The following is a 20912-nucleotide window of genomic DNA, read 5'->3' as shown; positions in this document are numbered from 1 at the left end:
AGCTATATCTTGTTATATTACGTCATGTTATGGTGTGTCTTCTTGCAAGAAGAGTCGTCCTCACATGGAAAAGCTGTACGATCGCAGAATTCAGGTGATGATAATTAGTCTGTTATTATGCTGATCGTGATATATCTAGCAGCTTTTGAAACATTAAGCTTTGGACTCATGCTTACACAGGAAGCATCGAAGGTTAGCTGAATATGATTAAACTCACTGATCTAGGCAGAATTCATGCATGTTTTAATAAGGATGGTAATTGAAATCAAAGAAAACGTACCCCACCAAGAATTTAATGAGACCTGACATGATTCCACACTTGTTTACTTAATATTGAAATGAAACCCAGTTCGAGGGAGATTAATATTGAAAGTTGTATGAGAGTTGTAGAACCCAAGTCCTACGATTACCCAACTCTTGCATTTATTGTCCCTCACATGATTCCAGGCTTCTTTTCTTGTCTTCCGAAATAAAACAGCTCTCCTTTCATTGGATGTTGGTCTCTTCTACATAATTTAATAAAGTACTCTTCGTATCTAAAAGCATTTGCATTAAAATAAGCTAGAAATCTCACTCCAATTGAGAGGTATATAGTTATAATTAGTCCTTTGGGCACACCTTGTGCATAAATTGAAATGAAAATCCCATGTCATTGCAAAGACGAGTTTCTCCCCAACTGACAAGGCAAAACAATGTCAACTTCACCTTTGAGTCTCGGACTGAATTCGCAAAATGGAATTAGCTTTGCAAAAAAATTTACAAGATGAAGATGGAAACACTTTGTTAGGGAAAATGTAACCTAATTATTTAACCTGATAATTTTTTAATATCGTCTAATATATTCGGGGAAACTAAATCCAAGACATAGTTTATGCGCGCATATAATTATTAGAATGAAGATTAGTCTAACTCATTGTTCTTTGGTTGGAAAATTAGGTTTTAGCTTAATGTTAATTATTAGATTTAAATATTTTTTGAAACTTTATTTGAATTTATTAGTAGGTTTAATGTTATTTAGTTTAACCATTTTATTGCGTGGACTAAAAGCTCATGCTAGTTGTTTTCGGATTTTATTGTTTAAACATAGTTTTTTGATATTATATTCAGATTATAATGATTTTATAAGAAGCTAGAGAATTTTGATTTTTCAATCTCTGTTTTTCCTATCTTGTGTAGCTCCCTTTGAATGTTCCTCAACTCTCTTTTTTCCGATTCTAAACTTTTCTTATTTTTTTTATTTTACTCTTTGTTTGTCCCGCATAAATATCCCTATAGATATATAAGCTTAATTCGGTGCTCTATCCTCTTAATTTTCCACCATAAATTCTCAAGCCTGTAATCGGGAATTGCCCCAAACCAGCTAGTGAGACTGAGTGCCCAAATAAAGAGCTATATATATATATATATGAACACTAAGCACTAGCTAGGGGAAAGATGAGCGTAAGAACCTTGTTTGGATTCTCTGATTTTTAAAAGTTTGAGACAAATAAACTACGAGGAAAAACAGACATCTTCACCATCTTGTAAGGGAAAAAAACGAGACCTCCAATGCAAGCATTAAATGCTCTAACTTCGTGCTGATGAAAGATTCGTTTTCGAGATGCATGGTTTTCTATCATGAAATATATTGTTTGTAATTAAATGTTCATTATTTTTTTAATTAACCTTGGTAATCTCTCTGGGAGAAAAAAAAAACATCGATTATCTCAGTGCTAACCGGTTGATGTGTCATTGTAAGATCACTTTGTCCTTTGATTTGTACCGTATACGTGTCCCACTCTCCACCGCGGGCCACACCAGTTTTATTTTTTTTTTTCATAGAAAAACGAATGTTCAATTCGTGGCCAGCAATCATGCAATTCCATACTGACTTTTTGCTTAATCTAAGTTTGAAATTAAACTACTTGGAAGCGATTCTGATGGGATACAATCAACAACCTGACAGCTTCAAGTTCAATTAAAATGATGGAAAGAAATATATTCTGGATTTAAATAAAAATTTTATTTTAAAATACTCACAAGGTAAAATATTGAATCTACCAGTTTTTGTATTCTAATCATTAAATCTGCAAAGTTGATTATGAACTTCACCCAGTTTTATAATTTTTTTAAAAATTAAATATCAACACGAGCTCGTAGCCCGAACTCCACCAAGTTTACAAACCTTTTCTTTAAGATCTTAAAGAGAATTGCTAGTAGAAATAGTGAGCACGAACTTGATATTATATTGCTAGTCGACTATGATCGCAATAACCCCGTATAAAGAAAGAAATGTTTAAATATATAATTAGATAAAAAAAAAGTCAGTAAAAAAAATCAATGAAAACAAATAATATATAATTTTTTTTATAAAAAAAAAAGAGAAAAAAGAGTCCTAACACGGCTGAGCCTTTAAAAAAATCCAAGCACATGCGTTTGGACAACCCATACCTTATAATTTTATTGTTTTTGGTATAGAACTTACGATATATCATCTACTTCCCCGTATGCAAAGTCAAAAAAAAAAAAAAAAACCATGCAAGTTTATGTATTTTGACCATCACATGTGACAACTAGAATCTGGAAACCCAACTTCTAAGGGTTAAAAATCCTATATTTCTATAAAGGAAAAACCTAAGAAAAATCCTAGGGATCTAAAAAAGCCCATTTATAGTGTTAAAGAAGGGTAAAAAAAGAAATATCAACTGGCAACAAAAAAAAATAAAATTAAGGCTCGATTTATTTTTTCTGACAAGATAAAAGGAGAAAAAACTAAATTGATCTTTCCTCGTTAAATGTAACTTGTTAACGTTAAAACTAAGAGTTTCATCGTGAAAAAATGGATGTTCGTCAACTTTCTGTCTATACCCGTTGTAATTCCACGAGTCTCTCTTTCCTCTCTCAAATATAAGAACTAAAATGGAAGATAAATGAAGTGTTGGGTCTAAACATTCAATCTCCAAACTCGAGGGACAAAAAATGATTATTGTCAAAGCCCAAAGACCAAATTTGTAGAAGATAAGGGCCGAAACACTTTTTATATAAAAGAAAAGGGCCTCCTAATTGTACTTTGAAACAACTTTAATCCTCTCAATTCCAATTATTCATAAACAACAATCAAATTATTTCTCATTAACTCTAAAACCAAGACAGTTGCAGCGGGGTTTTTTTAAAGATGAAGTTTATCATATAAAAAATAAACTAAAATAAATCATCTATTTCAAATTTCAATCAATATAATATTTAATAATCCAATTGAAAAGAAAGAAAATTGAATGACAAGAGACAAAATAAAGAGCCCACCTTTTTTTTAAAAAAAAAGTATGATATTTTTATTGCTTTTAATCGTGGTCTTCTCACCAATAATTCCTTGTAAACAACCAAATTGATTTCTTTATCAAGAAATTATATATCAACTTGATGTCAACATAGTTTTAAAAATTGATGATAATCACATAAAAAATTAATTCAAATAAAATTTAAAAATAAAATAAAAAAACTATTGTGATCACAGCGAATTGTCTTCCCAGTCACTAGAGGATTACTGAGTTTTTGTTTTTTTTGTTTAATTACGTGGAAAACCCTTTTGTGTTACCGCAGGTTCAGGTTGCGTGGCAAACATATCCAATTATACTGTCTTTCCTAGGAAATTTAGTCAGTAGGCATTGAAATTTTAAATTTAAGAATAAAAAATTACATTTCATCACACCACTATTTTACTATAATTATTGGGCGCGTGATATTTTGAAGCTACATAAGACTCGCTAGAACTAGGCAAGAAATCAACTAATTCACCTTAGCGGAAATTTCAATTCGGTGACATGAAGGCCGAAAACAAGATAACCGGTTCTTAATGTTTGTCATGGCTCATGAGAGCACACGGACAGCAAGTCACTTCCTAGCTTGTATTCTACGTTCGATTACACTTTCTAGTTTCTATCCTATTATTCTAAAGAAACCTAGTTGTTAATCTTTTTCAATATTATCTTTACATGAGAAAAATAATAAATAATTGAAATTTGAAAAACCAAAATTGCCCTCGTTCTATTCATCTCTCCCAGTACCGATTCTCTCCTCCTTTATTTCAACAGGCCTCTCGTTCTCTGTATGTGGATCTATCTTCCAGAGTCATCAAAATCGATCAATATCTCCATTTAAAAAATGGGTTTTTCCATAGATTAAAAAAATAAAAATAAAAAAACTCTTGAACAAAAAACCTAAATCTAACCCATTTTCCAACCCTAACTCCATAAAAAAAACATCAACTAATTAGATTTTAAATTTACTTTTTAATAATTATGAATTTGGATTTTAAAAAAATTATTAGAAATTTATATAATTATTAATTTTAAAATATATAGAATTAATTAAAAAATATATAAAGTGACGTTGATGTGAACACTTGTATTAATTTTTTTGAAAAAAAACCTATGTACCACCCTAGAATTAATTAGCAGATCACAAGATTATCTCGACAGAAAAGAGAAACCACTTCGATCTTGCAGATAAATCCAGAGAACCACGCCCTTCGTATTCGTGTCGACATTGGGTCCCAAGGCTTTAACTCTGGCGGGGTCCCTTTGTCTAAGGAAGACCTCGGTTCTTTTTTAAAGGAATAAAAAACAGAATTTGAGGGCGTGGCCTCTAATCTTTTATAGGGATGTAATTGCAAGAATGGGCTTAAACATGACTTGTTGGGGCTTTGTCATGTGCTATCATGGACGGTTCATTTTGGACTGAGGTTCTAGATGTTGGATTTGGTGCGGTGGAGGAATTCAAATGTGGTGTGGGGGCACTGAGGTACAGAGCGGTGGCTATATGGTGTGACGGTGCTGTTAATTCATGAAGTTAACTGGTGAGAAAGATATAATATTTTTGTATTTTAAAAGTATTTTTCAAAAAATTTAATTTTTTTAAATTATTATGTTTTTAATATTTAAAAATAATTTTAAAAAATAAAAATATATTATTTTAATATATTTTTAAATAAAAAATATTTTAAAAAATAACCATTAAATTTGCTTGCCATTCAGTCCGTCGACGACAAAAGGTGTTTCCTGGTTTAAAAAAATTAATTCTCCTGGTGACGTTAACGTACAAAACTTGTATTACTATTCATTAGAGTGGTATAACGATTAAATTACCTATAGTAATTAAACCTTTTAAGTAAACCCTCGAAGTAAGGTTGTTGTTTTACCTTGGTGTAATTATTTTTACAAATTATATAATAAGGTTAGATTAATTATTTTATCATTTTATACAATAAAGTTATTAATTTAACCATGTAATAATACAAAGCATACTATTAAGGGACACCTATTTAAAAATAAAAAAACAGAGTAGTGTAATTACTTTGGTGTCCTTAAAAATAACACTAATATAACTCTCACCCATAGCTTTTTGTTATTTTGCACCGGTTTTATTTTAAATTTTAAGAGTACCGAGGAATATTGTTGTAAATTTTATTTATTAAATACAATTAAAAAATATGTGGCGTTGACGTGATGGCAACCCCATATTTTTTGAGCAATGCATGGAGAGTTATTTAGATACAAAGCATTCCTTTCCAGAATAACATTTGAAAGACCTACAATGTAATAAGGCGATGCATGCCCTAGCAGGCATCGGGTTTAGCTCCAACAATTGTTTTTTTCTTTTCCCATGTTTTATTTCTTTGCACCTTGAATTTCATGGTAGTCCCTTAAAATAATCAAATAAATTCCTTCAATTAATTTTTCATTTACATCTAGTCTCTCTCATTGCCATTATTATATTTTTATTTTGAATAAGTAATGAAATTACAAATATTTTTTTAATTTTACCATTATTATATTTTAATATTTTAAATTTAATCTTTTTTTTTTTTTTTTTATATGTAATAACTTTAAAAATTGATTTTTTATATATATAATCTCTCCTCTTTAGTTTTTTTTCTATTAAATTCTATTTTTGTTCTTTTTTTTTGTCATATTTTTTTTTCTTTATAAGTTTTTTTAATTAATAATTTTTTATAATTTCATCATTTTAAATTAAATTAGTTTAAATTAGTTGGGAGATAACATTTTGATTAAACTTGGGTTCAAGATTTATTCGATTGAAAGTTTTAGAAATTTAAATCAAATTTAGAAGGTTTGTCCAGTCCAAGATTTTTTTTTACTTTGTTTTTTTTTCTTTTATTTTAGGTTGATTTTTTTCTCATTTTAGTTTTTATTTTTTTATTTTTTTTATAATTTTTTTTATGAAGTTAGCTTTGAATTCATAATCAAGTTTACCGGTTTCAAAAATTAAAATAGTTTGACTTTTGTTTTTTCTTTTTATCTAAATTAATTCATTTTCATTTCACCATTCAAAATTTTTTTCTTCTATTTTTTATAATATCTTAATTTTATATTTATTGTAGAGATGTCTGTGATTTCAAACAGCTTAACAAATTTTTTTGTTTTTATAAAATTTTATAGTTTTATCATTTAATATTAAATTATTTACTAATTAGGTTAAATTTAATTATTTTTATCCTCATTTTTATTATTATTTGTTTTTTTATATTTTATATTTTTTTATATTATTTAAATTATCAATAGAAGGAATAACTCGAACTCTTTATTTTTTTTACTCTAACATTCTTTTCTTATATCAAGAAAATAATTGTCCAACTGAGTAACAGATCTAGTTTTGTCTTCACGAATTGGAGGTGGCACCGTGGTGGAGTACGACTGTTGATTTTCATGGCATCTATGGTGGAGGTTGGTGGTTGACTGTAGATGTTGGTTTCAGATGTGTGATTCAAGAGTTGTTTCTCCTGTTTCTCCTATTATGTAAATTTTGCAGCATGGTAAACTCAAATTTTGTCGCAGTCATGTGAATTCCTTATATTTTTTAATGAGAAAAATCGATGCAGATTTTCTTCTCAACCTTAAAAAAAAAAGAAAAAAAAAAGATAAAATTCATATAGTTTTTTTTTAATTTAGTTGAACATTTTGGATTCGGGATTTCTTATAAAACCACTATCAAGGAAAGAGAACAATTTTAAACTTCCCCTTCATACGGGGTATTTTTGGCTGTTGCTTTCTTTGAATATAGACAGATAAAGTTGATATCATTTTTTTTTCCTGGTATCCTATGTTCTTTGTCGATCTTACCAGTTAAGGATGTTGGATGCTTAAAAATAAATTACAAATAATTGAATGGTAATAAAAAAAATCCAGTTAATTAAGATTTAATGGTAAAGAGCTGCTGGACACAACGAACCCGAGATGATGCCAAAAGAGGCCCAGAATAACGGCTTAAGGCATGTTAGCACCACTGGTACGGAGCACATTTATTCTCACCACAGAAGGCCCAGAATAACGGGCTTCGCAATGCTGAGAGGAGATCTTTTTTCATGGGCAAGGAAGAGGTGGCCCTGCTGGCTATTGAGGCCTTAGGCGGCGAGATTTTTTAGCTAAAATGAAGACCGAGGACTGCGTTGTTACGTACCCGTGACTCTGTGAGTGCGGAGCTTCGAAAGGTGAATATGGTGCGATGGCCATCCTTGATTTTATCGGACTCTCTTCCAAATGCTATAATTACTTGCTCTGTCTCGTGGTTTTTTTAATTTCTAGCCATGAATTCACCGGTGACGAAAAGGGGTGTGTATATAAGAAGGTGCTTACAATAGCTAGGCCCAAGAGAGATTTGCTAGGCTTCTCATTCAACAAAACATTGTCATTTTTGTTAAATATATATGTTTTTTAATAGGGAAAATTACCTGACCATGATGTAGTTTGATATTTATTTCAGGTCACGACTAGTTTTTAGAAAATTACATTTTATATCATTGATTAAAATAGATTTTAAAATTTAATGAAATAACTACAATACCTTCATATATATTAAATAAAAAATCTCACCATTATTGTCCCACTAGTTGTCTCTCTCGAACCTCATCTTCTTTTTTCTTTCATGTTTTTCCGGTCATCTTCTATGTCAAACATGAATTTAAAAGGAAAGATCAAATACAAATCCATTAATTTAGACATCATCGAACACAAATTCTCCTTAAACACTTTTTTATCATATTCTCTCTCATGTTTTGGTGTTGTAATTAATTTCTATTTTGGAACTCAACAATAAAAAAATATTTTTTAATTTTTTTCTTGAATCGAGATTTCAAAATTTGTTGATAGTGTGTTTCGTTATTTTTAAGTCATTAAAATATGTATTTTTTCCTTGATTTAACAAAAAAAATTAACAAATATGGTGCTAAAAATTTCAAAAGCAAATCCTGAAGGTACAATAACTCTAAACAGTTTGATTTATTTTTGTTCAATCAGTAAATTTCAGACTCTCGAACATGTTTTGGAGAGTAGAAAATCAGTTAATTGAATTCTTGTTAAAAAGAAACCCAGATTTTTAAAAAAAAATCAGAGTTAGTATCTACGCAACCTTAATTTTCGAATGTTCTTAGCTAGCCTTTTCGATTTGGTTTGGTAATGAAATGGTAGTTGCAACTTCTCTTATAATTCATGTTCCCTTCACGTTGTCTATTCAGGACAATGCATATTGGTCAGTGAACATGAATCATACAAATTTGTATTTTTTTGTTCCGGGGAGCACTTCTTACTACAGTCCATCCGAGGTGAATGATAATTAACCAAGAATGGATGTGAGCAGGACAGCTTGGAAATAGAATTCAGTAGTGAACGCTCAAGAGCCCGCAGCCACAGAGACGTGGTTTGAAGGAGATGATGACATGGGATTGCATGCCATACACGAAGAAAGTTAGAAGTTTGTTCCATTTTTGTTTTTCCAGTTGATTGATTGCATGACGTACAGTAGATGGCTTGACCTTTTTGTCGACCAGGGATCTTCCAATTTATAAGTTCCTGGCTAGTTCCTCCGAGTTAGGAAGCATCTGTTTTTTAGCGGCATGGTAGATGCACAGTCATGCATTTTAGGTTTCAAAGCTAAAAGGGATCCACAAAGTTTATCGATCTCTTGCCCATTTTATGCTTGCCTGAAGCTGTTTTCTCGTGATCAGTTTTTGCGAGCATCTTTATGCATTTGCGTATATTTCTTACTGTTAGTTTATGTTTATTACATATGTTATGCTTCAACATCATCTTCAACTTGCACATTACTTAAAATTGTCCTAGGCAACCATCAAGGTGGTAATCAAATAATAAGGACTTGGGATCAAGGAGTTTGCTTCCTCTGTGGTTTCAGGTTCGAGTCTTTGGTTGCTCATATGATGGCCACTGGAGGCTTACATGGTCGTTAACTTCAGGGCCCGTAGGATTCATCGTGGTGCGCACAAGCTGGCCCGGACACCCACGTTAATCTAAAAAAAAAAAAAAATTATCCTACGCGTGAGCTACGGAAAGAAGTTCACCTTAATCCTCATATATTGATTTATTATCTAGTCAATTGATATACTAAGAAATTTGAGTTTTGTTGACCAAACAATAAAAAATATGAATTTCATCATTTTTTTTAATCTTCTAATTAAAATTATTGATGGTAAATGGTTATCTAAGTTCATGTTTGAATTTTATCATTTTATTTTATCTTCTAATTAAAATTAGTTAATAATAAAAATTCATTAAAATCTGTCTCAATTTCAAATTTAAATAGTTTTTACTTGAAAATATATATTAAAAAATAACATAAATTATATTTTATAATTATATTTGATAGCTTGAATTATTATATTAAATTAATTTTTAAATATCGGTACAAATACCATAACATACAAAGATTGCTGGATTTTTTAAAATTAAACATGTATATAAGCTGTTCAATTTAATTTTAAGATTTTTTTATATTAAAAAATATAGCATGTTCAATTTGTTTATATTAAAAAAAGGGTTGGATAGCTGGATAGCATGTACAAGATTACTAAAAGGGGCATAATACGCACACAAACACTTACTTACTTGAATGAAAATGACCAGCACAATAATCCACCAAGGTGGTCCCCGTCAATCATACTTTAATCAATCCCAACGTTGACGTTGTTTTTCCCTTATCCCCTCCACCTTTTCACCGTGGTAAGTGTCGCGACGATTTTCTTCCATGGAATCATAGTCGGCAGACGTTTCGAAAAGGCCATCTCATTTCCTATACCTCCTAATTCCTTCCAGTGTACAGTATTTCCTCTTTGAAAACAGGAACGGTAGCTTTCCTTCGAGCAATGCCCCTCTCTGCTTGACATGCTCTATGATTCATCGGGAAGCATCAACATCCCATTCAAAGAACTCATTTTCTTGAAATTAAAACTATTTTGCATGTCAAATTGGGTACTACGACGGACGATTTTCTTCATACAAAGATTAGACGAGTAATCTGCTTTCATTGAAAAGAGCTATACTGGCATGTACTTGGAAGTGGACTCACATGTAAAAGGACATGATAGTTAAGTGAGACCTCCCTTGCTGTGATGTAGATTAGGACATGATAATGTGTGCGTGTTTCCTTGGCAAAGAATAGATTTTTCTTAAGAGTTTTTGTCAAATTTACTTTAATGCGCTCAATCAGTATGATATATCCAACTTCGGTACTTGATTATATGCTAAGCCTAAAGCTTACCTGTGCGAGCTTTAAGTAGATTTTGTTTTTTTGGAAAATCAGCACATCAGTGCCTGTGGTTGCTATCTAAAAAAATAAGTTTTTTTCAAATATTTTTAATTGTAATTTAAAAAAATTTATGTATTTAATGAAAGGGATTATAAAAAAGAATTTTTATATTTAAAATAAATAAAAAATATATATTTATAAATAAAAAAACATATTATTTGTTTTTATAAAACCAATGCTTCAAGCATAATTAGGGGGACAACGTAAAAAACATAAACTATTTTACTAACAAAATAATTTTTTATTTGTAAATGTGTAATAAACATAAGCTACCAATAATATAATCTTGCAAAAGTCATGTGTGAAAATTGTGTTTTTTAAAAGGTAATGGTTGAAAATAGTGATATTTTAAAAAATAATTTAAAATAAACCAACATAGGTTACAAGAAAGGGAGAGAAGAGATAAAAGAAAGAAAAAGAAAAAATAATTTATTTTGAGTATTTTTTTATTTAAATTCAGTCTTTTGAATATTTTCATTTCAATTTTTTTTTTTAGATTTTCAAATCATTTTTCATGTATTAATATTAAAAGTAATTTTTAAACCTATTACAAAATAAAAACAATTTTAAAAAACAAACTCTACTACATACCCCTTTTTTTCTTTCTTTCCCGCAAAACAAAAGGCCTAACGGTCACAAACTAAAATCCTAAAGAGTACTTCAAGTTCAAGTAGTCTTCATCCATTAAACCACCATGCGAGGCAAAGTACAGATATTCTCTTAGCTCCTAACAAAACCCACGTATGGGAAACTACAGTATTCCCTGAACTCATCTGATCTTGTCTGCTTTTGGCAATTAAAAAACTGTGACCACCAAAAAGCCAACAAAAACAAACCCTGATCCTCTGGGGACCGAGATATACCAGATTCCTCTTTTAATTGAACTCACACGTGACTAACATACTCCTTTACACTTTACAGATTTACCACAAGCCTAACACGCGCCCCACCTCTCCTCACTCTCTCCACCGTCCTCCTGTCCCTCAATCGAATGGCCAATACCTCTCCATTTCTCCATGATATCTTCACTCCGTCACCACGCCAATCTCTCACAAAAAATCACTGTCTTCAATTCCTTAAATAAAAATTTAAAACCCTGTCTTTCATTTTGTTCTCTCTTTCTCCCAGTATAAGAAACCATGTTACTTAAGGCGGCACCAGCCTTTTCTCTGCTGAATACTAGAGGGGATAGTTCGGGTCCCCTGTTTTCCTCCGCTTCTTCTTTGTCTCACAATAATCTTGCTGTTTCTCCTTCAATTCTTCGCACAAAAACTGGGTCTGGATTTCTTGTTTGTGCTTCAAAAGGGGCTACTAACAAGTCTCTAACTGGTGTTGTCTTTAAGCCTTTCGAGGAGGTTAAGAAAGAACTGGATCTCGTGCCTACTTTGCCACATGTTTCTCTTGCTAGACAGAAGTTTACTGATGAGAGTGAAGCCGCCATCAATCAACAGATCAAGTGAGGTTTTTTTCTTTTTTCTTTTTATTCTTCTTGTCGAGCGACTCTTCTTTTGCGGTGAAGAAATGAATTATTTTCTTTAATTGATGTAAAAAATGATATCTTTATATTGGAGCTGGATTAAAGATTCTATTTTTTTTCCTGTGTCACGAGTCTTTTTATAAGATCCTTTCTTTCTGATCTCTTGGGCTGTTTTTTTCCACTGATTTGTTTCTTGTGCTCTGTTCTGCAACTTTTGTTTTTCTGTGGAAGATCGGTTTGCGCTATCTTTAGCATCAATTCTGAGTGAATCAGTATTGCTGAAGTACTCTCACGTAGTCTTTTTCAATATCTAGATCTATGTTTTCTAACCATAAATTATGTCTTTTTTTGAATGACAGTGTGGAGTACAATGTCTCATATGTGTACCATGCCATGTTTGCCTACTTTGATAGAGATAATGTGGCACTCAAGGGCCTTGCCAAGTAAATTCTCGTGGAAAGTCTCTGTTCTTATAAGATTCCTCCTCGGTTGTATGTTGTTCACGCTTATTTATGGTGTTGTCTCTAATAGTTTTTTCAAGGAATCAAGTGTTGAAGAAAGAGAGCATGCTGAGAAATTGATGGAATACCAGGTAATTAGCTTCACATTGTGATATAGTCGTCTATTGTTTTTCAACTTTTCAATTTAGCTTTAGAAGTTTTTTATTAGTTTTACAATGTAATTGAATCTTCTGTTACTGTTGTGAAATCTTTCAGAACAAAAGAGGTGGAAAAGTGAAGCTGCATTCTATATTGATGCCCCTCTCGGAGTTTGATCATGCGGAGAAAGGAGATGCGCTGTATGGTGAGTTTTGACTAACCTTGCATAAGTTAAAATGAGAAGTTAAGCAAAATGGATAGATTTTTTTAGTCATTGAAGCTGTTTTGTGAGTCCAATGTCATTTGCCAGTGCTTTGAATATTTCTTCTCATTCTATGTTAATTTTGACCATGTACTGAACTGATCATGCTAAGTCATGTAGTTAATGTATTGGAATGCGATTGATTTACACTAGGTCTATGCTCGAATATCTCAATCAGGGCATGATTATCTTTTTTCTTTCTTGGTGCTTATCTGTTTCTTGGCACAAGGTATAGTTGCGAATTTGACCTGATGGGAAATATTCAGTGCTGAAACTACATGGACTTGTGTTAAGAATCGTGTGTTAGTTATGGCTTCATAAGCAGCTTCTCAAATACTAGTCTTTGTCTCTGTGTTCTTAGGCTTATGATGTATGTTTAACTTAAAAGAATTTATATGCATCCATTAGTTTACAAGAAATGGCCAGCAAAATACAATATTTTGGTTAACATTAGGAGTTGAGAAATTGATGGATGAGTTGAAATCTGTGCTGCAATGCACTGGCGTCTGTTTTGTTAAGTTATGAAATATTTAGTTTTATCTTCAATTTACCTTATTGTTGATTCAGCTATGGAGCTTGCCTTGTGTTTGGAGAAACTAACAAATGAAAAGCTCCTGAACTTGCACAGTGTAAGACATTTCCATTCCTCAAGTTAGAATTTAATGTACATTACTTCATTACATGGTAAATTTCACTTTGCACTTAGCAAGTAATGCTGCGAGTAGTATAACCTTTTGGGAGACAAATTTTTTTATGCTTTCTAGTTTTGTTTGCCAAGTGCTTACAATTTGAATTAAATTCTGTTCAACAGGTGGCTGATCGGAACAATGATGTGCAGTTGGCAGATTTTGTTGAAAGTGAGTTTTTAGCCGAGCAGGTATGTATAGCTTTCATGTTGGCCTACTTCCACCGACTTTTATTTCACGTTTATGGCAGGCCAGCTGAATTCGGGTTTTGGCCTTTTTAATTGTGTGCTCTGTAGGTGGAATCTATCAAAAAGATCTCAGAATATGTTGCTCAGCTGAGAAGGGTGGGCAAAGGACATGGTAAGGAACTCTCCTAAACAAAGTTCTTCCTTCGCCGTATTTATTTAAGAATTTTAAATGTGTTTTTTTTCATCCTTTCTTTGAACTGATTTACTTTTTCTTTGAATTATCAGGAGTATGGCACTTCGACCAGATGCTCCTCCGTGGGGAAGAAGCGGTTGCATAATTATGAAGCGATCTTGCTTAGCGTACCGTTTATGAGATCGTTTTATGCAATCTTTTTTTTTTTAATCTAGTTTTTGTTCAGAGGTTTTTGGAATGTGTTTCAGTGGTTGGTTAAACATACTTTAATGTTGTCCAGGATCGAACACGAGCTTAGCCATCGTTCTTAGAGATTTAAGGTGGTTCAAAATTTATGGTTATCCTTCATTCCTAATTTTAGAGTATCTTGTTCTGCAATGGCAACCACTACAGAAAGAAAAGTGTAAAGGGAAATGGTTAAAGACCGTCAGCCGTTCTACTCGCAGTATGCTGAGTCGAATTCTTGGTGGGCTCGTGTGCGTGTGCTATGATACGATTCCCCAGAATTATAAAGTTGAAATCGAAGCGAGTTGATACGGGATAAATTGAAACATTCTTGGTGGGCTCGTGTGCGTGTGCCGTGATACCTTACCCGAATTGAATCTGGATTTGAGTTTTAAAATAATATTAAAAATATTTATATAATGATTCAGATCAATTCAAGTAAGTTAATTTTTATGATATGTAATCTAGGTTTTGTTTTTAATTAGTCTTTGCTTTTGATTAGGATTTAAAATAGATTTTAAAATTATGATAATTATTATTTTACTTTTATATTGATTAGTCAATGAGAGTTAACTCTCTTGTGACTTAGATGCTGTTCAAATTGATTTGAGTGTTAATAGTTTTAAAAGAATAATAATAATAATTTTTATTTTTTTATAGTTAATTAGATTTATAGTTAATTAAACTAATGATCTGAATCTCGATGGTAAGCTCCAAATCAAGTTGGTAATCTCGAAATCAAGTTTTGAATTTACGAGAATAGTTATTTTTATATTAATATTGATTTAGGTTAATTTAAATTGATTTTTTCATTAACATTTTGAAATTTGGAGTTTTTGGTTGTGATATTTTAGAAATAAAAAAATTATAAATATTATCTCTCAAAACTTGTAATTTTATACTTTTATTTTAAAAATATAAAAAAATAATTCTAAAATAATAAGAGAAACATATTTATTTTTATACTGTTACCTGTATTTGTTTTAATCACTGCATTTCAATCTTTACCGTAATCATTCTTTTTATCCCATGAAGGGTAAGATTGTCTAATCCTAGTCTTCAATGATCATCAATCAAATCTGCCCCCGATATGAAAACATGCAATAGCATTTCTTGACGCGACACCACTTTCAAGTGCTTGTCACCTGGCAAATCCTTATTTGCCAGCTAGGGATGTCGAGGCTGATGGTACCTAATTTCTATTCCTACCGGTTCAAGAGATCGAGATTGCACCTGTAACGTGAATTGTTCGGGCCGACGGCATTTATCTTCAAGTGTCCAATGATGAAGCGAAAATGACAAGTAGCCCACGGCCGGGAATCAATCCAAGGATTATCGGCCCAGAATAAAATTAAGACTTTGGTTTGGGCTGAAATATAGCACTTGTTGACAACGTGGAAAAAAATCTAGACCAATCACAGCAACATCTGGCCATCTGGGTCAGCTGCGAATTGATTTCATTAACCCCCCCGGCCCCCAATAAAAATAAAAATAAAAAAGACTGAAAGTTTTTTTTTTTTTTTCACGGGTTTGAGACAGATAATTTGAGGCAACAAGACATTTTGAAGCAACAGAAAAGGTTTATCTTTTTCCATTTTCTGGATTATATGTGCAAAAATGATTATGAAACCAAGGGATATTACGGTGGTAGGTATTGTTTTTAATGTTTTTTATTTAAAAATATTTTTTTTAATATTAACACTTTAAAATAATAATAAAAAAAATAATAATTCAATCGTTACTCCAGGCTAAATAAACAAATAAACCTCAAAATTTAAAATCTCATCTCCATTAATTTCCTTCTCAAAACTAAGCCACCGCTATGTCACCACCAAACCCAGCCGCTATATAAATTCAAGCCACGTAGAACAATTGCAGCAACCAAATATTAAGAGTATTTAGAGGTATGTTGATAGTTATTTTTAAAAATATTTTTATTTGGAAATATATTAATATAATATTTTTTTAAAAATGATTTATAATATTAATACATTAAAATAATTTAAAAATATAATTTTAAATAAAAAATCAAAATCCAATTTTTTTATATTTATTTATTTATTGAAAACCAGCACATCAAATTACATAAAAAAATATTAAAGATATTTTTTAAAATTTTAAATACTTTTTAAAAAATATAAAAACAAAAACAAAAACTACACCAAACACTCTTTAAAAGTAGCATGGTTAGTTCGTAGAACTTAAATCTAGGACTGAATCTCTATAAATGAAAAATCAAGACATTTTTTTCTTGCGGAAAATGATATTTTTATCAATGAATTAATGAATAGGTACTAGGACTCCTAGAATTGTATTCCTCTTCTTGCATGATTACGAGGCTCGTCATGAAAATGATAAGTGTATCTTAGTGTTTTTGTTTTCATGGGAGCACCGAACTTTTAAACAAAATTGATTTTTTTTTTAATTTTAATATACTGGTATTAAAAATAAATTTTAAAAAATAAAAAATTATTATTTTAATATATTTTAATATACTGGTTGTAAAAAGAATTAGCATTTTTTCCCTCATATTTGAATATCAAAATTTCGTCATCGTACTAGATGATTAAAAGAATTGCAATGGTATAGGGATGAAGCAGGGGTACTGCCCTCTTGCAAAATTTGCAACTCTAAAGGGAGAAAAAACCACGTGCCATCATATTATTGGGTTACTTGCATCACGGCGAAAAACAAAAGCATCTTAATCGTGGCGAAAATCAGCAAGGCGCAAGCGATACACCGCAGCAACAGCGTTTTCTCTCTTCTCCTTCTTGAAAACCGTGAAGGCATCCTTTCCCTGTTGATCAATTCCCAACTGTACATTCTTCTCTCTTTACCACTCTACTACTGTCTACAAAGAGGAAGAGGAGAGAAACTATAGACGCAACAATGTTTGCTATGCTGATCTTTGTGTTGTTATCGATAATGGCGCAATTAAAAGCTGATCATGGATTCGATGTCCGTCACCACCTGTCCACTGTAACAAAGTCTCTCTCTCTCTTTCTCTAGATAATCTAATTTAATTTTGTTTATGGAATAACTTGGTTAGTGCTCGCTACCATAGGATCACAAATCAGTGTTCTCGAAGAAGAGAAAACAAGCGAATTGTTAATTAGTTTAAGTGTAATTATTTAATTTTGTTTGATAAATCATGTGCAGATATGATGCAGTGAAAGATATTGTCAAAGCTTCTGCTAATAGCATTCCTGATGGTTGCACTCCTATCCACCTAAACCTTGTGGTAACTTTTTTCTTCTTGCAAAACTTTAGATTGATGTTTTCTTGTCGTTCATTTGGAATGTTTAAAGTCAATTCCGTAGCTTGAGCAACTAGAGCGTCTAGATGGCTTGAGTTTGTCTTGGTGGTTTTTGCTTTACAGCTGTTGGTGTTCGAATGCTAAAATTTTGGGTTTAAGCTAGCTGATAATGTAGCAGATTGTCTATAAACTTTGATTAAGATTTGCTAATTTGCCGCCGAGTACCTGCTCAAGTAACTAACTGATTTTGAAAGATGTTTGGGTTTAATGTGTTTTTTTTTTTTGGGGTACGATTAGTTTCTAGGTTTTGGGCATGATTTTGCACTTACGGAAAAATTTGAATTTCCCATCTGTCTCCGAAGATGATTCCCTGGACTCAGGCGTGGCTTCTTTTAAAAAAAAGCTGTGATGCCCTCAGAATTACTTCAAGCATCATTTTTCTTTATAAATGAAAACTTTCAGATGTGAACATAATGTATTATGCACTTGAAATCAAGGACTTCCTACCAAAGTCAGGAAAACGGCACTAATTGTAGTTTCTGAGTTATTGAAATTTGTAGAACTGGAGCATGCGAGTTATCATATAGTGTAACTTGTATGTTAGCATGCCGTAGTGTGTGACAGTTGGAACGAGCCATGCATCCGTTCCTAATGTAGGTGTCACTTGTAGAATTTGCTTAAACCATTTTGACGTTTTCCTTTTTTTTAAGGGATGATATCTGGAGCTATCACTTTCTTTCTTGGTACCTTTTTAATGATAACATGACCCTTTTGCTTGGACATTTTACATTGTTGGTTACTTTGGATGGCATCTTTCTGATTCAACCTTTTAATTTTCTGGGTTTTTATGTTAATTTCTTCTAATTCTTGTAGTGATTAGGTGCTCTGATTAAAGTTATTACTGTGTATTTAAAACCACAATGAATTTTAATCCTTTGGAATTTACTAGGCAAGACATGGAACTCGTTCCCCTACCAAAAAGCGAATGAGAGAGTTAGACAAGCTGGCTTCTCACTTGGAAGAGCTCATAAAAGATGCTGAAGAACAAAATTTGTCCTTGGAAAAAGTTCCCTCATGGTTACAGGGATGGGAATCTCCCTGGAGAGGGAAATTGAAAGGTGGAGAATTGATCAGGAATGGAGAAGAAGAAATGTACAATCTTGGAATCAGGATCAGAGAGAGATTTCCAGAATTATTTGAAGAGGAATACCACCCGGATGTTTATCCTATAAAGGCTTCACAAGTGAGCTCTGTTCTAAGATACTCTACAAGGAAAATTGTCTTTTCAATATCTTTTTTAGATTTTAAATCTGAGAGACTGGTCTCTCCAATCAATCCCAACTTCATACCTGTGCTGTTCTTGTAGTCTTTTACTTTTTCATCCGGTTAATTTCATTTACTTCCTTGTTATTCTCTCTAATCTGATAGATTCCTCGCGCATCAGCTAGTGCTGTGGCATTTGGCATGGGGCTGTTAAGTGAGAAGGGAAGTCTGGGACCTGCACGACAACGAGCTTTCGCTGTTACAAGTGAAAGCCGTGCGAGTGACATAATTTTGAGGTTTCATGATTGTTGTGGAAACTATAAGGTACCGTCCAGTTTCACTCCTTTTTTTTTTGTTCATGTTTTATGTTTTTATGCAAACCAAACAACTTGTACATTCTAAGTCAATATTTATTTTGTATGGTTATTTACTTTGTCTTCCCAATTTCTGAGCCCAAAGATAATAGCTTCATTACTTTAAAATAATTATTTTCTTTGTAAACGGATTTTAGATGGGACTTGTAGATTTGGACACTAGGTGATGACTAGGATAGGATTTGTAATTTATTGAAGTTATTAAGATACATAAAAGTTGTGGATTTGCATATTAGCCCATGTTCTCTGTCCAGAGTTGTTATGATGCAGTCAATTTCCTCTCAGAATTACATGTATGGGTTCAGGTTTTTAGGAAGAGGCAGGAGCCTGCTGTTGATAAGCTTAAGGAACCTGTCCTGGATGAAATCACTTCTGCATTAGTGAGCCGCTATGGACTCAATTTTACTAGACAGGATGTTGATATGTTGTGGTTTCTGTGTAAACAGGTGACGATGACTCTGTCTCTTTGACTATATAGTATGAAATAAATCTCATTCTGTTATGGGTCTTGAATTAATTTATTTAGTTTACTTACTTCCGGTGCAATGTGCCATTGGATTTTCAATTTGGCAGGAAGCATCTGTCTTGGATATAACTGATCAAGCTTGTGGTCTCTTCAGCCCTTATGAGGTAATCTGGATTTTGGAGCTGTGTTATTTTAGGTTGGTGATGAATGAATGCTGTTCACAACTTTTCAACTTGGTTTTTATAGGAAAATTTGAGCTGTCCTTAATAATTGTCCCTGATTTCTGTATGTCAATAAAATCATGAAGTCTGTCTAGCATGATCACTTGAATAGTTCTTCTTTTTTTGGTCTATGTGTTAAAAGAAATGAGAAAATAGAATGCTCATGCTGGATTGACAAGAAAGTTATACATGGCTGGTTAGCTTCAGAAAATTGGTGCATTTGTAATTGTATCGTAGGGTGTTTTTATATGAAACCTGCAATGGTAATTTTTCGATACAAGCTAAAGAAGCATTTCTCTTTTCTGCTTTATCGATATTGATCAGCAACCTATACACATTCTTAGGTTGCTTTGCTGGAGTGGGCAGATGATCTGGAGATGTTTATATTGAAGGGTTATGGTAATTCAATAAATTATCGAATGGGAGTGCCATTGCTTGAAGATGTTGTTCAGTCCATGGAGCAAGCCATTAAAGCAAAAGAAGGTAATTACAAGTTGTCAAATGCTGGAGTCTGTGTTCTTGTTTTATGTTGTTGGTTAATTGTGTCCCTTTCTTTAGGTTACACAGTTGTGTCTCATTGTTGAACAAAGCATATTTTAACTTTCATAGTCCCTTTGTTGAACAAATATTTTTTCTTTCATAGGCATTAGTGAGCTGTGGGCAAGGAGCAACCTATTGAATTTTTTTGTGATTTTTTTTTTAGATTTGCTTTTTGATCAGGTTAGCTTTTGGCACGATCTAAAACTAGCTTGCTAAAGCCCAGCATTGAGTGCTAGGACCATCAACACTTGGCTATCTGATTACCCTAGTCATTTATTTACAAGCTTATTTTACATCTTATATTTTGTTCAAAGTTTGAAGTCTTCATTGGTTGCTATTGTTAATTCAATTTCAATAAGATATTTACAGCCACCAAAGGGTGTAAATGACGTGGTAAGTTGAGTACCTGTGACAACCTAGGTCATGGTTTAAATTCCTACCCTTGGATACCCATTAGGGGTGATCATTTTCGGTTCGGTTCGGTTTTTATCAAAAAAAAAAGTAACCAAACCGAAAAAAAAAATTTTTGAAAAAAAACCCGAAACCGGGTCAAACCGACCGGTTCCGGT

At 32.2% G+C, this 20912-nt stretch overlaps 2 protein-coding genes across 3 annotated transcripts in view; both read left to right on the top strand.

Moving 5' to 3' along the window:
* Positions 1-11555: 11555 nt before the first annotated feature.
* On the top strand, positions 11556-14363 carry LOC105109502 (ferritin-3, chloroplastic). Its single transcript, XM_011004266.1, has 8 exons — positions 11556-12049; positions 12430-12513; positions 12602-12662; positions 12787-12874; positions 13499-13560; positions 13743-13808; positions 13914-13977; positions 14091-14363. The coding sequence occupies exons 1-8, from the start codon at positions 11733-11735 to the stop codon at positions 14141-14143; spliced, it is 795 nt and encodes a 264-aa protein (XP_011002568.1). The 5' UTR covers positions 11556-11732; the 3' UTR covers positions 14144-14363.
* A 2549-nt stretch (positions 14364-16912) lies between these two features.
* LOC105109357 (multiple inositol polyphosphate phosphatase 1-like) overlaps positions 16913-20912 on the top strand; it is a 5981-nt gene continuing 1981 nt past the window's right edge. Inside the window, exons 1-7 of one of the 2 annotated variants that reach the window (XM_011004165.1) lie at positions 16913-17210; positions 17383-17464; positions 18429-18722; positions 18908-19066; positions 19422-19562; positions 19690-19746; positions 20148-20286. In XM_011004165.1, the coding sequence (XP_011002467.1) occupies positions 17113-17210; positions 17383-17464; positions 18429-18722; positions 18908-19066; positions 19422-19562; positions 19690-19746; positions 20148-20286 (970 nt within the window). In that variant the 5' untranslated portion in view covers positions 16913-17112. The remainder of the gene's footprint in view (positions 17211-17382; positions 17465-18428; positions 18723-18907; positions 19067-19421; positions 19563-19689; positions 19747-20147; positions 20287-20912) is intronic. The other variant, XM_011004091.1, reaches the window with a different exon arrangement.

Source organism: Populus euphratica, unplaced genomic scaffold, assembly GCF_000495115.2.
Source record: "Populus euphratica unplaced genomic scaffold, PopEup_1.0 scaffold1.1, whole genome shotgun sequence".
NCBI classification, from domain to species: Eukaryota; Viridiplantae; Streptophyta; class Magnoliopsida; order Malpighiales; family Salicaceae; genus Populus; species Populus euphratica.
The sequence above is the reverse complement of the archived record's forward strand: the minus strand, read 5'-3'. Positions and strand labels throughout refer to the sequence as shown.

Bases quoted from the DNA above. Each gene is read 5' to 3' on its own strand.
- LOC105109502 (XM_011004266.1), top strand. From the start codon at position 11,733: ATGTTACTTAAGGCGGCACCAGCCTTTTCTCTGCTGAATACTAGAGGG. The intron at 12,050-12,429 runs GTGAGGTTTTTT...TTTGAATGACAG, and splicing joins GCCATCAATCAACAGATCAA to TGTGGAGTACAATGTCTCAT. The intron at 12,663-12,786 runs GTAATTAGCTTC...GAAATCTTTCAG, and splicing joins AGAAATTGATGGAATACCAG to AACAAAAGAGGTGGAAAAGT.